General features: G+C 33.8%; 1 protein-coding gene across 1 annotated transcript; it reads right to left on the bottom strand.

Annotated features, from left to right (window-relative positions):
- Positions 1-11,097: 11,097 nt before the first annotated feature.
- Positions 11,098-14,475, bottom strand: DRB2 (dsRNA-binding protein 2). Its single transcript, XM_086250210.1, has 3 exons — positions 13,874-14,475; positions 12,555-12,774; positions 11,098-12,072 (listed from the first exon to the last, which is right to left on the bottom strand). The coding sequence occupies exons 1-3, from the start codon at positions 14,117-14,119 to the stop codon at positions 11,306-11,308; spliced, it is 1,233 nt and encodes a 410-aa protein (XP_086106336.1). The 5' UTR covers positions 14,120-14,475; the 3' UTR covers positions 11,098-11,305.
- Between the last annotated feature and the right edge of the window lie 4,981 nt (positions 14,476-19,456).

The raw sequence follows: 19,456 nt of genomic DNA, 5'->3' as shown, positions 1-19,456 counted from the left end.
TAATCTAAAACTGTCCTAACATCCTTCTCATAATCCAACCAAAATATATCTATAGTATGGACCGTATGGTTTAGTTTTGGACAGTCCATTGTAAAATTCAATTTTTTATTATTACCTATGTATCTTTATAAAATAATGTTTGTTTTATTACCAAAATAAAATAATACTTGTTATCATAAAAAAAAGTTCACCCCTCAAAATCTTTGAGGATAACAACATGGGCTCGTTGTTTTAAATTTTGAAGGTCTAAAAATGAAAAAATAATTTTTCATGTTTGGTAAGTATAAGAAAGGAAAATTATTTCATAATTTAAGGAAATTTGATACCCTTATTGGGGGAAAAATAAAACCCTGGCTCCAGCTTGGGTTTTGTTTTTCCCTTATTGGGAAAGTTTTTATTGTTTTTTTTTTTTTACAAAATTAACTATGCTATTATTTTAAAATGTCATCTTTATTGTCATTTCTTAATTAAATAGTAGATGAGGGTATAATTGAAAAATTGACAATTTTCATTTCTAATTCCTGCACAACTCAAACATGGGACTGAAAATAAAAAAATAATTTTTTATTTACTTTCTCATGAATACCAAAAACGAGAAATAAAAGTTCACATTTCCTTCCCTAAGGAAAATGCAAAGGAATTGATTTATCAGGAAATCAATTCTGTAAACCAAACAGGCCCTAGAAGTGAGAGTGAATAAAATAATAATATAGATTAGGTCCAAGATGTGAGTTTATGTAACAAAACCTTTCTAAAAAAAAACATTTCACCACTACCATCTAGCTTATAGTCTAGTAATATTACTCTCTACAATATTGAGAAGATCCTAAATACAAATCCCCCTCCCTCATATAAAAAAATAAAATAAAATACCACTAACTTTGTTTATGATAAATAAGTCCACGTTATAAGATTACAACATCAAATTTTCAACGAGAGTTTGAATGCTCATTTGTAAATGTTCAAACACTCCTTTGTAAGCGTTCTAACACTTGTTGCCATTATCCGTCAATACTGATCAATTAAAACCATTGTATTTTTAAATATTTGTTTATTCTTCAAATTTGTGTGTATTATTATTTTGTAGTTATAGATTAACATTTCACTTGCAACATGTAAAGAAAAATCTCATGAATGACTTTGTTATGAGTAAATATGGGTTATCATTGACGAACAATACAATTGTTACTAACATATATTAACAACAGTGTTATAAGCGCGACTAATGTGGACCAACTTCTCATTGTATTTTATGAATTGATCGATCTGCGAATGTAAGAGTGTTGATCGATCGCCAAATATAAGAGTGTTGATTGATCTGCAAATGGAATAAAAAACATATAAAATTTACAATCACCAATTAATAACAACTCCATACCACGGTAGACACATTTAGTAAATTAGTCATAAGAAAATAAGAATAGTTGTCTGTATGTATATTAGTTTTTTAAAAATTTTTTAAAAAAACCCATATATTGAGTTGAATTCTTAACTAAAAGTCAAAAACCAAATTTATAGAAATACATTACATAGAAAGAAAAAATCTTCAAAACAAACCAAGTTTTTCAAATAAAACTTTTTCAGATAAATTTTTTTTTTTTTTTTCCAATTTTTGTTTTATCTGTGGCATGGATCATCTTCCTCTTGGCAAACTATTACATTTCTAACATTTGTTAATTTATTATTATTATTAGTTGGATTGTGAGTCTGTGACGTAGTCATTTTTCAGGGCTGCAAATTCATAATTACTGTCACTTCCTTCCCTTTAAGAAGGAATAAGAGGATTAGTACTGATTTGATATTGACTATTACATCTCAGTCAATTGTACTAATTTGACATTAGCATCTACTTTAGACTGTTGCTATTGTCAATCATCAATATCCTTAGTACTATACTACTATCTTCTAAATAATAATAGAAAATGAGACGTGTAATTTTTTTATTTTTTGAAGCAAGAGATGTGTAATTTGTTTTGTGATTCAATATGTAAGTATTCTTATCTATATATATAAAAAAAAGTATGTATTATTTTGTTCCAAAAACGAAAGACATATTTGTGGGAATGTATATGGACTTGTTTTTATTTTTATTTTGTGATAAACAGTGGTGTTTGAATAACATAAAAATGCAATTGGGCCCTTTTATTATTATTTTTTTCTGTTAAACAACTCTAGACAAACTAAGGGGAGTAAATCAAAGTCAAAGAAATACAAAGCCTGAACCATTGGCTTTGAATATGAGTTCCAAGGTGGTTGTTTGATTCCAAACCACACAACATAAAAATTATTGTATCACGGTTCAGTACCACATTATGTATTACATTTTTTTTATAAAAACGACTCATTTATATAAATAGGAGGTGGATTTTACTTCTATAGGTTAGTGTTTTAGAGAATCCCTCTCTGGAAGATTGAGAGTTTGTTTAGAGTTTTATCGTAAATTCTAGTTTAATTTTGATTTGTCGAGTTTCTTAGGTTTGTCTAGAATTTTTCTTTAGTTTGTTTTTAATAAAGACGAACTCTAGTTATTTTATTATTGATTTTTTTTTTTTCTAGTTATTTTGCAGGTTATAAAATCAATCTTGTGACAGGAAGTTGGAGGCGCTTACGTAATCATTCATATTTGGATGATGGAGGTTGTGGTGGCAATTGCTCTTCTTCTCCAAAGCAAGCAAAGATTTTGGCAATTGGTCATAGGGTGAAATTCACTTTGGGCATTGGGTTTAGCTCTATTATTACTTTGGGATATGATGCTCAGGCAATTGTTTATCGGTTTCAGGCAATTGGTGGTCACTTGTTGGATGAGGCAAAAGAGGTTTGATCGTTCTTTTCTGATTCTAATTGTTTATATATTTTCTGTAACTGTGCTGGGGTTGCTCATCCTTTAGCTCAATATGTTCTTTAGTTGTTTTGATGTTGTTAGTTGGACAGATGAGGTTTCAATTTGGCTTCATTCTCATTTTCTTTTGATAAATCTAACATTACGCAAAAAAAAAAAAAATCTAAATCAAAATTATCCTTTTTGTTTTTCGGAAAACTTTAAAAATATAGAATTCTTTCGACGCAGACTAGACATGACAAATGCATATTTATTAGCCCAAAATAGTATAAATATATTCCAAATTCTTATAAATTATTTAATATTGCTGCATTCTTTTAATTCTAATAATAAAAAAATAATGGGATTTTATTATTGGGGTGTGACATTTTCACTTGCTTTTGGCATGCGTGAAAAGTAGTCTCACGTGCTTCCCATAATCCCATACCATCTGCAGAAACATGCAATATTATTATCAATGTATCTTCATGAGAAATCATACTCAATTTGACTTAATTATGATTTTCTTGCATTGAACAAATCAAAAGTCTTTTTGTTTTATGAATAAATTAGAAGCAACTCCCAATTACCCAAAGGCTATATTGCATCAGAAGCAACAACAAAGTGTATAAATTATAAACTACTGTTATTTTGCACATCGGGTTGAAATTAATCTTTTTGAAACAATGATTGTATATTTTAGTTGAAAACAGAAACAAAAGGTGGTGATTGCATAGACTCGAGTGCAAGGTATGGAGGTGTGACCCCGTGAAGAATTGGGGTTTGCCAAATGATTTTTTCTTTTTGGTAAGGTTTGCCAACTGAATTGGGTAACATCAAAGGCTAGGTGGTGTTGTTTGTCAATGGCTATATTGTCCATGTAAAAATTAACGCAATAATGCTAGATTATCAAATTTGTACACTTAAATTAGTTCAGTAAATAATGTAATAGTATACATATCAGTATCATGTTATATTATAAATATTGTGGGTTTAGACATACTAAATAAGTTCATATTTGAATAAGAGTGCTGCTAGAAATATTAAATTTTATTAATTAAATGATGTGATAATGTTTTATTGCTTCATATTTGTATCCAGACTCATTTATTTTCAACAATCAAAATATCTATACATATATTAACATATTATTTGAGATTTAAATTTGATATGAGTATATGACTAGCATTATTGTTAGAATAAATTATGGTGACATCATTTAGTGCCCTAACTGCATTAAAGACAATAATGATAATAATGTTATTGCAACTTCCATTCATTTTGCAAAATGTTCAAAAGGATCGGAAAGTTAATGAAATTTTTGTTTTTCGGTAAATTTATGATCAACAGCATGTTAATGCTGAATAGGGGCATAAGGGACATGGAAGTAGTTTCAATATATTCAACAGCATGTTAATGCTCAAATATCAAACCCACTAAGTAAAAGTAAAACACTATGGACTATTTATTGTACAATAATCAATCAAGATTCAAACATAATAGAAAATCTATATGTGTTTTGACTGCAAGGTTCAAGATATTAGATGCGTGGACTTGGCAAGGCTAAATAATAGGTCAAATCAACTAGCTAGCTCTATGCCTTCGAAAGAGGCTTAAAGAATTTTCCATTTAGTAAATTTGGCAATTTTCCACCTTTTGAAACACTTGGACTATGTTATTTGGACTTTAAGAACACCAAATTTGTTTCAAACATGGGTGTATAAATAGGTTGAAACCAAACCTGGCCGGTTGAATACAATCCAAAATATAAATAGATACCAACGGGTAACAAATTGTCAATTCTATTTCATTCATATAAAGTTCATATAATGAATTTTGCTTTTCGAATTCTTATCTTGTATTTTGGATTCTCACTTGTCTTTGGTGGTCTAGTCTTTTGTTAATTTTGATCTTTGGGATTTAGATTCGTGCTAGATCTATTGGGCAGTTCTATTTTTTTTTTAATCATAAAAGAAAAAATAAAAACTAAAGTTTATAATCTAAGCTACAACTAAAATTGTCATTACACCATGTCCACTTTCATCATGTGCCCACTCTCATCTTTAAGTCTGCTTGTTATTTAGATAAGATTGTTGAACAATAATATGAACTTAAATAATGTGCAAATGACTAAAAAGTTGTTGATGTTTATTAGTTTATGTAAAAAGAGAAAAAAGATATGATAATAAGATGTGATAATAAGGATACAAATATACTTTTAGCCAAAAGAAAAATCAGACATAATTTTATATATAATTATGTAAAAATGGTGTCAGCTTGCATATTGTGATCTCTGAAGCACTGCAAAAAAGGAGGAATTTTGTATTCCAAAAATAGCACAAGTTCATATTGGAACCAACCAATCCCACACGTCTGTGAAAATTTTGAGCAAGCTTGTCATATCAAGAGGTCCCATGTGATCCTCTCACACATTCAATAATGCATTCATAGTAAATGCCATGGCTGTGCCTATGAAAAGGACCTGTTGTAAATAGCTATGAACTTTTTGAGCCAGCAGAATGATACCATACTCCAACAAAAATTAAAAGAATAAACAAATAATTAGACAAGATGTGTTTGTAATTTTGTTATAATTGATTTGTTTTTTCTTGGTAAGAGTCAGTGGCTACTGGGTAGGTACTATAACTGAAATAGATGTGTTTTTTGTTTGGATCTGATAATGGGAATAAGCCTAGGTTCAAACCCAAATTCAACATAAAAAGATACATGCATATATTCCAGTCTGCTGTCTGCCCAATACGACTTTGCTTGCATTCTCTCTATCTTCCAAGCATGCCAATGTGATAGAAGTGGAACATGTGGTAAACAAAAAGAAAAATAAAGAAATTGACTTTGATCATTCTTGAAAAGCTTTTTCATCCCCCATATAATATATGGGATAAGGTGTATAATCAATTCAGACAGAATTCCCTCACTCATAGATAATTACATATGGAAGGGAAAGGAAGGAATGTATAGGCAATATTTTTGGAATCTAATAATTCTCAAACACAAAACCATTTCATATAAATGGATATGTACAAGTATAACAGACTACTTTATACTGTTGAGAGCTTTATTGTCCTCATTTAAAAAACTAAGCATCTTTTGGCTAAAATAGGATAAAGATAATGAGTTTCTATTCCTTAAGATATGCAGGCTTGCTTAAGAAAGTAGATTATACCATGTCCATATTCAAGTACAAAAGATGATTCATATATCCATGTTGCAAAAGAGCCACAAGCATAACACATGGGTGGGTAGCTTGTCTATGCATGACACAAATATTACCTGTTTCCATATATATAGTACACAATCAATGGGGCATGATGGGCTTATAACAAAGTCAAATGGGTATATTTTTTTTCTTTTATAAACTTTAGGTGATGGGATTAACATCCTTCCACTTTGTCCCCCTCATTCCCTTAATTTCTTTTTCTTTACTTTATTTTTGTTTGATGTTCTTCTCAATTCTTAATGGGTGGAGGGTTCCCATCTCTCTGCTTTTGCCTTGAGCCATTGCTTTTCTCATAGGAAAGGAATATTGCCAGTGCTTCTTAAAACCCCTTTTGGGGCCCATCCCCAGTCCAATCATGTGGGCCCATACTGTCTGGGCCGGCTCCATACATACACCACCCTATTATAAAAAAAAAAAGTTGCGTAAATCAATAGAATGCTGACGTGGCTTTGCTTTGGGGGATTGGTGTCGTTGAAGTGGAGACTTGGCCCCACCCAAACAAGCCAGCCCCTTTGTCATACTGTGAAGTGTGACCCCTCTCTCTCTCTCTCAACCTTTGCTTGTTTGGCACACATGATTGTTGTAGTAGTACCCTCTTGTTTACATCATTCCACTCTTCCATGCTCTGTTGTTTTCACCGTAAAAGTTTGGCCAAATCACATTTTTAGTCCCTATACTTTTATAAGATTTTTACTTGGGTCTTGTATTTTTATTTTTGGCAAATTTGATCCGGTAGTTTCTATATGATAGCCATTAAATCTAAATAGTTTATATCGTTTAAATTATTGATTGAAAATTTGACAAAAAAGCTCTTGTTTAGCACATGAGTGACATTTCGAATATTTTAGTTCACGTAGATGCCTATTAAGCTTATACTCGTCATTTAACATATTTAGTTTGACGTTGAAATTTTTTATTTTTTTATACTAATTGCGTATAAGGGCGGGTATGAGATTATATAGACATCTACATGAACTAAGATATTTGAAATGTCACTCACGTGCAATTCACATCAAATGTTTCATCATCAATTTAAACGTGGTTAACGATCTGAACTTAATTGTTATTGTATTGAAAGTACAGAAGTAAAATTACCAAAATTAAAAGAACAAAACCAAAGTAAAAATTTCATGAAAGTACAAGGACCAAAAATATCATTTAGCCTAAAAGCTTTAACCCACAAAAATGAATAAAGATGCCACCTCCGATATTTTGTTGGTTTGAGCCTTAGGGGTGTTGCTCAACTTTGGAAAGGGAGAGGAAAGAGTACCCTATAGAAGGAAAAAAGTTGAGCAAATTATAATTTGCACCCTTAAAATTTAGGGTGATTCACAACTTGTACTTTATAGATTCAATTTTTTCAATTTAATACCTAAAGTTTTGATTTACTTACAATTAACTACTATTATATTTCTGCTTATATAATTATACGTTAATTGATGACTTGACAATTACAGGTCCCACATTTTTGCAAACCTGTAAGGCCGAATGACTACTTTGCATGTGCACATTCAATACGTCCAGTTTGATATGAATTTTGGAAGGTCATTTAAAAACCAAAAATTCATATCAAACAACTTAAGCACTTCTTATGAGGCAGTCTGAGACGTTGTTCGGCCTTACAAGTCAATAAAATGTGGGACTTGCAGTTACCACATCACCAATTAACGTCTGATTAGATATTTAGACATATGACAATAGTCAATTATATGTAAATCAAAATGTTATGGTGCAAGTTATGAAACCCCCAAAACCTCAGGGGTGCAAGTTGTAATTTGTTCAAAAATGTTTCCTATATACAACTATCCTCTCACGTTATCATAAATTGATGCACACAAAATTATTGTGAGATAGATATATACACTTAAATTGTACATACAACAAGTGCATACAACAAGTTTTTTACAGGTACTTACGTTATTGTTTAGGATTGAAATTAAGGCATATATACTTTGACCATTTAATCAGTTATTGTGAGATTAATGTATATATCAGATGTATGAAAAAAGTTTTTCAGTTGAAGAAGACCACAATTCTATGATTCTATCCCATGTTGAAGAAGCACTACATGACAAGGCCCTTTTAATGGCATTGGATCTAGTAATCATCAAATTATATATGTTTAGTAAAAAAGAAAGTGACCAATATATTATATAACTACCTGACTTTAACATCCTTCAATTACAAAAGCAAACAAACTAAGCACTTTGAATAAAAAAAACACATGGATCTAAATCCTAACTTTTAAGGGTTCAAATTTAAAAACGTAGTTTCCTCAAGTTCTTCTGAGGACCATGTTCAAGAACTGGCTAGGGCAGAGTCTCCCCAAGTAAGTCCTCTGCTGATGTGAGGTAGATGATAAACTATGAAATAGGGAAGAACCCAAAAAGTCATTAAATGATGAATTGGTAACTGGTACCCATCAGGTTTGCAAAGCCAAAGTTGTTGTTCATTTTGGACCACTGCATATCAAATCTATTTCACTTGTTTAAATATTTCATTTGGGGACACATAAATTTAACCAAGGCTCTGTATATCTGTAATTCTGCATATTTACCTGAGAAAGCTGTCCAATACCAAGTGGTGCACAGCCAAATTTAGACCCAAAATTTGATTGCCAAAGCACTTTTATAACTAAGCAAAGTGGTAAATATACCCTGCAGATTCCTCTTTCAATTTATGAATGATTTCTACCTAAACTTATTGAAGGTGGTATAGACCATTATGTAGGGTTTCAAACTTTCAATAGCCATAAATGAATGAGAATAAACCATTTGCATGTGAGCATGCAGTTAGCCTCAGTTCTGGTACTTTCTGGTAATCTGGTTCCTACATTTAAAGAAAATAAGGACATGCCTCGAACTTTGCTTTTAAGCCTTGTGGTCCGTTTGGGTGTGACCACATAATCTTCATCATGATCATAGTTTATGAATCATAACCAATGTGCCCTATGGGGCTTACCAAATACCAAGTAAAAGACAAATATACAGGACTTAGAAGACTTGCTGATCAGTCTGAACTTTGAATTGTTTTGCTGTACATACTAACCTGCTCTATGTAAACAATATCATTCACAAACTAGTTTCAAAGGGTTGTGATTCAAAACTACCAAAACTTAACACCCTTGCCCAAAACTAACAGTCTCTTCAAAAAAAAAACAAAACAAAACAAAACAAAACAAATCTAGCTAGAATGTGATACCTGGAGGGGTTCAAGTATCAAATTTTGGTTAAAGTTGCAAGTTTGTTCTTCTGGTTCTGAGCCATGATTTACAAATACTGGATGTTTTCACTGCTAGTTAAAATGCACAAACTTAATTTTGTGGTACTTGTAAATTGTAATTTAGAAGTACCTTTATACTTACAGGAAAAAATGTGACTTTAAAAGGGTTAAAAGTAAATAGTGAATTTGAACTTCAATGGTACCCTGCTGTTTTGCAGGCTTTAAACAGTTGGAATTCCACGACTGGGGAAAAAAATCACAAACTTATATTGTAGTACTCTACTACTCAAGTAATGTAATGGTACTGTCCTAGCTATATGACTTTGGAACTATAAGGATGTGAAGAAATCAAGAGTTAGCAGAACTCTATAGCCCAACTTAACTACTTTGAAGAAATTAAGAGTTGGCAGAATATTCCTCGGCGCATAGTTGATGTGCGACTGCATAATATTCATGCTCTACATTTCATGTTGTCTTGCACTCTTGCTCAAGAGAGTTGTGTATTACAAGCTCATTCAACGTCCTTGGTACCTGCTTCAAGGAATGGAAAGTTGTCCGATCAATGGTATTCAATCCAAATCAGTTTGTTAGAATTTGAAGAGATTGGGAAGTTCATGTCGGAGAAAGTGGTTCGATTAGAGTCATGTATATAATCCCATATACATGACTATAATCGTTTGGTGGTGTGGGTGAGTGATTTAAGTACTGGTTGAGTATTGACATATATGATGTGTGTGTGGGACCGAGAAGGGTGCTGTTTTCAACACAACAAGTGATATCAAAGTCCCAACACATGTGAGTAACATTTGAAGGAGAGCCTAGTTCACTAAGGGACAAGGGTGGTCGCCTGGCCACCCGATTGCCGAAAACCCTTACCAAAATCGTTGGTTTGATCTCCCAGAATGACCACCTGCAAGCACGCTCACAATATGTTCAATGAAATGTCTAAATAGTTTGACTCCTCAAAATAAAATTTCTGGATCCATCACTCCCTAGTTGTTTATGCATGTATTCCCACATCTGCTAAATAAGGAGTCATTCAATGTATATAAAGAAAGAAACCACAAACCGCACTCTTTTTGGTAAAATCCTATTACCTGTTTGACGACACAAGTCTCTAAAATTGAGAGAATATCAACATATATGATATGTGTGTGAGCAGGTGAATGTGCATAGTCAGACTCATCCAACCGTCTTTAGCACAGCAGTCTAACCAAACAGGCCTTCATACACATATGGCCTGAGGCTTTGCTCACCCATGTACATTAATCCCACAGTTCCAAATTCACTTTCTCACATGCTCATAAAGGCTCGATCCATTAACAAGCTGGGCTTGAGATACCTTATCCATGTTGTTGTGGCCTGTGGGAGACTCAATCCAAGAGAAGTATGGGTTTGAAAGAAGGATTGGATCCTGGAGCAGATAAACCTGTACCATCTTGTATTTAACCTAGTTTATTTGTGCATCCTCAAATTCAAATGGTAATATGTATAGCAGAAATACTAATTCTAATTCAACATTGATATATGATTACAGATATTTGATTCACTTGAATTTTGATATATGGGGTTATCATAATAAGAGTCTTAATTCCAACTGTTTTTTTTACACTGTCCATTAATTATATATAATTTTTCCGATATGCTTGGAATTTGAAAAAAACTCTATATTATAATCATTTCCCATCCACAGCTATTTTTGAATGGCACGTAGAATGCAGTCACACTCACATCGACTACTTGCAGAATGGTAACCATGATACTATCTAATCTATATAATAATCTATATGTAGAACTAGTAAGTAAAGAGCAAAACTGATACAGCTACTCTTGAATCGCATAAATATGAGATGACTAATTCTAAAACAACTTGCCAACTGTAGGTTTTAACAAAACAAAAAGGGTAGAAGACTAAGGATGGGCAAGTTAAAAAAACACATATAATAAGATGAGAAATATGACAACACAAACTTAAGGCCAACACAACTATTTTTGTCTCCCATGGATTAAGCTCTCCCCGACCAACATCAAATTTTTAGTTGTTCCAAGCTTTGCACCGTCTTGGATTGCAAATCGTTTGTGGATGCGCTTCCAGTTTCCTCTACTTGAGGAAGAGATATTTTCTGCAGGGTAGGAGCAATAACAACAGGAGGGTCTTCTTTCGGAATGATTGGAGGGTCTTCTTTCGGAATGATTGGAGGATCTTCTTTCCAAGTGGTTGGAGGATCATCTTTTTTAATCGGTGGAGCAGCAAATACAGGCACAGCCTGCCTCATAGTGACAGGTGGGGCCACTCTAACAGGTGGAACACGTATTGCCTGGCAGGGCAAAGCAGGAGGTGGCGGAAGTGGCGGTGCAGAGAACACAGGCACTGCTGTCCTTATTGTCACTGGAGGTGCAATGCCATGGCAAGGAGACCTCAATTGTCGGATGGGAACATAAGGAGCTGCTCCTGCAGCAGGGAATCTCTGGGGACGGATCCAACGGCTTTCCAGTGGAGAAGCCTGTGGTAATGAGACAGGATTATCATTTGTTGCATTTGATTGTAGTCTGCTGCGAGGCGCTTGCTTTTGGCAAATTAAGGGCAGTATTTTTGAGGTGACAGCAGGTGGAGGTTGTGGACTTGTAGGTCTGGGGTTCTGAACTGGAAACTTCTTTGGAAATAGTATTGGAGCAGTTGGGTTCGCCATCTTTTCCTTCATCCGATAATTAATCAAGGCCCGAGCTATAGTGATCTGTTCCAGCTCATCATTGTGCTCTGGTTCGGATGAAGAACTTGCAGTTGCCTTTGCCACTGGCCAAAATAAAACATGCCATTCAAGTTTAAGCAGAAGTTCCAAGACTTACCAAACACACAGGCAAAATTATAACACCAAGCTTACAACTTGAATGTGTCAATATGGCACATAGAAGTAAAACTGCTCCATTGTTAACATGATATTAAGAATAACTTCATATAACACAAATTAATTTTTGCTGAAGATAGTGTCATGCAGAAAGGAATGACAGAAAGTCAGGAACTCTTTATGTGGCAATAACTGATAACATTAAATAGCAAGCAATAACTCCAATGCAAAATGCGGTCTAATGCACTTTACCAAAAAACAAATGTTGTTTAATGCATCATAATAGTTCAACTTAACTTGATTAAGATGGGTTCTAAACAACAATCAAATTCCAAATATGGGGTTAAGGATTTAACTTTCTGTTGTGTCTTTAGTAGTTGCAATGAGATGAATATAATTTGGTCATCCTGGCCAATACACAGGGACTCACATTGTTTCAGAGACGACCAAGCTGCCATTGCTGCATTCTTCTCTGCTTGCTTCTTGTTCTTGGCAGGATCCCCTGTAAATGTGATCCCAGCCAATTCAACTGTCCCAGTAAAAACAGGTAGGTGCCCAAGGCCAGATCTGAATGTTGTGTATTGCGGCAATGGAGCTCCAACTCGTTGAGCAATTTCCTGCAAGAGGTTCTTGTAAACCCCCGTCTCATCCTGAGTAAAGTGAGGCCTTATCAGTATCAAGACTTATTTAAGGCACAAACCCATTGTACATGAGTAAATCAAAAGTGCATCATGCAGACTGAAGGTGATATGACATTTTTTATAGGAAAATGAATTTGGAGCCTAGTTAAACTTAATATATTTTGTGACAAAATTTTCCACTTCAGTCAAAGAAATATAGAGATATATAACCTACCAACCATTAAGGTGAGAGAATGAAACACAAACAAATTCTACTAAAAGTTGGCAGAAACTGAAAACCATTTTGTAGGAAGATAAAACTTGGTGGATAAAAAATACCAAAACCATACAGATCAAAATTGGAAAAAGATTTGAAGTTCAGCTACCGAATAACCAATGTTTCCAAAATTCTTTTGGCAGGGAACATAATCTTGGTGTCCTATAAATTTGAAACCAACCCAAGAAGTTGATAAAGCATGGAAAAAAAGTACAAAATGGTACCTATTTGATTCAACTAAACTGCACTCAACTTCCATTTTAGAAACAACATTTACTTCCTCCGTTTTCCCGGCAACCATACAGTCCATGAGAGAGGAACGGGTTCCATAAAGTTGACTCTAAGCCCACATTTTTTATGACCAAAATACCCCTGGTTGAACGATTTAACTAATGACATTTCCGTTTCTCACAGTCGCCAGCTCAGTCAGAACTCAGACAACCGTACTGTACTTTTAAGAAACCCTACTACTTCCCAAGGGGGGGCATTTCCGTCATTTGCTAAACCCCACCCACCCCAGCTCAATACCCCGCCTGCCGGTGATCTAAACCTCCTGCGACTCCCGCCGAACTCGTGGCGCGCAGGATAAGCTTGATCACTTACACGGCGCACATTAGACAGGCAGAACCAGAAAAAAGAATCAAATATTAATTCCTAATAAATTAAATGAAACCTTTTAAATTATTAATTTCAGTTCCGAGCTTATCATGTTCAGACACGAACTGGTCAGTGATAAAAACCGAGCAAAGTAACCGAAAGCCACTGGAGAGCGACTGAGGACCACGCGCCCAAAATCCTGACGGAACCCTAACGGCGTTTAGAAAGAGAGAGAGAGAGAGAGAGAGAGCTGACCAGGATCCTAGCGGCGAGAGAGTGAGAGGGGCCCCGGTGGGAGAGGTAGTTGAGGGCGACCTCGGCGGCGGAGTGCTCGGCCTGGCGGAGGGTGGAGCAGTAGTGGGGGCTCTCGAAGATCTCACCATTGAAGTTGACGGTGGCCTTGAAGCGCGGCGCGTGGTCGGGACCTTCCCGAATGCACGTGTAGGAAGGCAAATTGAAGCAGCTCCTCTGGGCCAGCTCTTGCAGCTGGTTCTTGTACATTTCGGCCCCTTCACTTAATCACTACTCTCTGACTTTGACCCAACAACGACTCTGTCGGAGCCCCAAACTTCAGCTGCCGCAGCAGGCTCGGAGGAGATGGTAATGGGGGGTCGGAGCCGGCGGGATCGGATCGGCGGTGGTTCCGAGGCGGGTCGAAACTGGGTCGTGGGTTTTCGGTGCCGCCGAGAAATGGGTCCGGCTGGGATCAAAGGTTTTTAGGGTTTTTTTGGGGTTGGGGGATGTGAAATTGTGAGTGAAGAGTAGAGAGAGAGAATGGGGTTGGGACTTGGGAGTTTGGGATGTGAAGCTGAGAAAAGCAGAGAGAAAAGAGAAAAGAGAAAAGAGGAAAGGGGGGGTAAAATTGGGTTTGGAGAGTGGAGTTTTGCTTTTTGGTTTGGAGTGTAATAATAAAATAATGATGGAGTTTTATTAAATAAATGGGTTTTATTGCTCGGAGTCAACTGAACGTTAGGCTGCATGGGTTCATGGATGTGATCTTTTTCCCCTGGATTTTCTCATTTTCTTTATTTCTCTTTCTAGTTCTTTTCCTCTTTCACATTTTTGTATTGTAAACCTCGAATCTGAATTTTCTTTTGTTTTATCACCATTTATCAACCCATAGATCAATAAAGGAAAATGCTAAGTACCGTGAGTCTATAATGTGTCCATTACTTTCTCTCTCATAAAAGACCCTATTATAGGCTCATGTGATTGAAAAATTATAGGGTATAACCGATATATCATTACGTGGTATAACCAATCCAACGTATAAAGGTATTACTAGACGATGTATTTATATTAGTAGGGTATAATATTAATAACATCCACTCATATTATAACAAATAGACTGGTTATACCACGTGTCAATATAACGGTTATACAGAATAATTTCTCCATGTAATTGATTGTGATGATAAATTTGTACTCATTTCTAAATAGCCAAACATTGCCCATTAACAAAAGAAACCACACACTCATATTTTGAATAATAGCATCTTTCTTCTCTACTTCATCAAAATTTGTCCAAAATTTAATTACCAAATGATGTTAAAGGTAACATTGGAGGAACGACCTGATATTTCCGGGAGTTTAAGCAAAACCCAAAGATAAATTTGCTACTTTTTAAACAAAAACACAAGCAAACCAATAACATTACAACTCAAACCGCAACACACTGAATGAACATCTAGCACCTAATCAACAATGTTAGATGTTAGTCATACAATAAGGCGGTCGTTTTAACATTTATTATACTTCTATGAGATAATTTCATATAATTATTAGGGGTGTGCGTGGTTCAAAACACGTATAACTGTAACCAAACCAACATTTTCGAAATAGTCAATTTGAGAACCAAAACCAAACCAAGCCTAACCCAAGCTGACTTGTTTGGTTAACTGAGAATATTGGTTCGATTGGTTTGGAAACCGGATAACAACTGGTATACCCTAAACCTCATATCCTATACCCTATACTAGTATACTTTATACCAATTACCTATACTATTATACTCTATATCATAGATCATATACCTTTAACAATAATTGTTTTAGTATATATATACCCTAGTAGTATAGTATATACAAACTATAAATTATAGACTAATCCTATAAAGTATAAACTATACATTAAACATATACAAACATATATTATAAACTATAATAAACATATACAAACATATATAAATTATAATAGAAAATTCGGTTTACTCTATAATAGGTATTAATTAAAACCATATAGTATAAACTATATACTAAATAAACTATAAAGTATATAAACTATAATAAACATATGCAAACATATATAAATTATAATAGGGAATTTGGTTTTCTCTATAATAGATATTAAACATTTAAAATCATATATAAACCAATTAATATATAAAAATAAATATATATTATAAGTGGTGGTTTGGTTCGGTTAAAACCAAAAATTTCAATATTAAAAACCAAAACCAAAACCAAACCACTTATCATCGATTTGGTTCGGTTTGTTATCCGAAAACATAAAACAAAAAACCCGGACCAAACAAATCCGGTGGTATTTTTGCACACCCCTACATACATATATATATATATATTTTTTTTTGAGCCCTCCCTATTGTCCCTTGTGTTCGTGCTTGTGCTCAAAACCAATTCTTAGTGGCATGTTGATATATTTATTATTATTATTAATAAATCATGCATGAGTGCACAAAGACAATTGCAGAATACCGTATAGACAACTGGCAGTTAACCAACAACGTTAGATGTTAATAATCATGCAATGTCGTTTTAACATTTATCATTTCTCAAAAGATACAATGCTAACCTTGGTCATGGGCGGGCTCGCGGAAGGACCATACTTGTTCTAGAAATTGGGGTTTGCAGTATAAAGAAAAAAACCAAAAGGTTAGTTTTTGTATTTTTCATTTCTAATTTATGTCCTCTTAGGCATTTGATTAGTTAATTAGTCAATTAAGTTTAGTTGAATTGTGGTTGATTTTCATTTATAATTCAAGCAAAAAATAAATGAAAAATAGGTCTGTAAAATTTTATGATTCTTTTTTATTTTTTGTAAAATTAAGATCGTATACAATAGTGCTGATTTCAGATTTTCACCCCAGGCCTTCAAAAATTTAAGGCTGGTCCTCGAAAAGATATCTCATATAATTACACAAAAATTTATGTGCTCTCCCTATTGGCTTCTATGTCCGTGCTTGTGCTCAATGTGTGATTTTTTCCTTGATTTTCTTATCTTCTTTACTTCTCTTTATTTTTTTTTCCTCTATTATAATTATTCTGTTGTTTTATAAGCTTAAATCTGAATATTGGGTTGTTTTACTATAATTTATCAACTTAGAACATCTCTACCATTCCCTAAATCTTTTCCCAAATTTAAATTTGGAGAAAATGACATAAAAGTATAAAACACAGCTTTAACACTTCCCTAAAAGCTCCTCAAATTTGAGATTTTTGTAAAAATTTCCGCAAATTAAGTTGAATGATTGAGACAGTTCAAAATCTTCTCAAATCTCAAATAGTCAAATTTTTGACAAGAAACCCAAGCAAAAAAAAAATATATATTTAAGGAAAATTTCAACTTTAGCATTGAAGAGCCATTCCCTAAATCTAACTTTTTTTTTCCTTCACTTGTCATCAAATTGGAAAAAAATATAGGAGAAAGATTGGAGATGCTCTTATAGATTAATAAATAGGAAAAAACACCCATATATTTTTTGAAACTATAGTGACGGCAGTTGCACATATTGTGGATCATTGTATTCATGAATCATATTGCTTTCATTGAGGCTACATGAATACGTTTATGGGGCGGAGCGGGGACGGGAATGATATTACCATACCCGCTTAATTGTGGTAGGTGCTTGCAGGGATTTTTAGAGAGGGAATTTTGCCAATCCTACATATGCTATATATGTTATATCACTAAAACAAGCAAATGAGCTGCATTAAAACTCATACTGCAGCACATTGTATAGCTAGAAAAATAGTTTTTAACCAACAATGTTAGATGTTGACCATGAAATGAAGTAGTAGTTTAGTTGTTTTAACATTTATTATATCTGTACATGATCATATATCTAATAAACTAATATGAACACATAAATTTTTTTTTAGTCCCTCCCTATTTCCTCTTGTGTTTGTGCTCGTGCTCGAGCAAAGAAACAATGAGAGATATATATGTAGATAAAGACAATTCCTTGTACGATATTCAATTCTACGAAGGTGATATCAAAACCACAGTGATGCCAGCGGCACATATTCAGACACTAGAATAATGAATCATATTGCTTCCATGGTGGCCACGAGAATAATTTTCTTTTGAGGCTTGCTCTTAATGGCGTCTCCAGAACTCACCCATTGGTACTCATGATTATCAAGTTGTAATTCTTCAATTCTTTGTGGGTCGTTGTTTTATATTCCAAATATTTTTGTTCTCTTAGTATGATAAAAAAGAAGAACTCAATAATATTAATAATAATATTCATGAATCGTTGGTCAAATTTTTAAGCGACAAAAACGTGACATTTGTTGGGAAGGAAGAAACATATGCTACAAATGAAGTTCATTATGTCAAACCAGTGGCGGATATAGGAATCATTGTTTATGGGGTCAAGATTCAAGTCGAATGCGTGAGAGTCAACGGCGGCGACACATTCTGTGACGACGAGCTTCGCCATATGCATGAGAGTTGAATTGAGTTTGGGTGAGACTAGAGTCAAATGTATTTGGGTTTAGGGTCCATTTCTTTCACAATGTGAAAGGCAAAAATGGGTTGTTGACATATGTGTTGTCTAAATGTTAAAGGCTCTTTTGGTAACGTTTTACAGAATAATTTTTTTAAAATTGCATTGTAAAATGAAAATGACAATTAAATTTTGCATTCTCAAAATATGCGAAGTCATCTATTAGCGTAATTGAAAAACAATTATATAAAACAAAAATAATGAAAACACATTTGATATTAACCAATTATTACAACCAAATAATTATATTCACAAAAGATATTAATTATAAATTATTATTAACCAATTTCATAAAATATATAATTAAAAAAGAGAGAAGTTTCATAAAACCCAACCCACCTCGGCTGGCGCAACTACCTTGGAGGTAGAAGAGTTGTTAGTGACCGTATTATTAATGGAAACAAGACTGTAAGCACCTATGATCTAGTTGAACGAATGTATTTTCTCTATGTAAGGGTTGTTAATGCTCGTGAACTTCCTGTCATGGATGTTACGGGGAGTTTTGATCCGTTTATTGAAGCGAGAATTGGAAACTATAGAGGGATTACAAAGTATATATTTTGAGAGATAGGTAGAGAGAGAGAAATAAATAGAGGAATAGAGGAGAGATGAATAGAGATGGGTGAGGTGGGTAGCGGCGGGGGGTATGGTTGCCGCAAGAGGTGGGTCTGGCTAGGTGGGGAGGAAGTGCAGATCACATGTTTTTTCATTTTTTTTTTCAATTGTAAAATTTTTTTTATTTGTATCTGTGTTTTATATGTTTTCTAAATTCATTGAAAACTGAAAACATTATTTAGTCGTTTTCTGAATTTACATAGTAAACTAGACATTCTATTTTGTATTTTTCAAAAACTGTTTTCTCAATACAGCAACCAAACACATTTTTGTCATTTTTTGAATTTTCAAAATGAAAAACCGTTTTGTAAAACGTTACCAAATGCACCATAAGTCTTTCAATTTTTGTTTTTTAAATAAAATTGCCAAAACGACGTTGTTTTGGCAAGTCTCTAAGTTAGAAAAAAAAAAAAATCACCTCCTACACACGTGATCCACTCTCTTCTTCTTCTCCTTGCCTCTTTCAAACATTTTCA

Source organism: Dryas octopetala, chromosome 1 (assembly GCF_963921425.1).
Source record: "Dryas octopetala chromosome 1, drDryOcto1.1, whole genome shotgun sequence".
Classification (NCBI taxonomy): domain Eukaryota; kingdom Viridiplantae; phylum Streptophyta; class Magnoliopsida; order Rosales; family Rosaceae; genus Dryas; species Dryas octopetala.
This window is presented reverse-complemented; position numbering and strand designations above follow the sequence as displayed.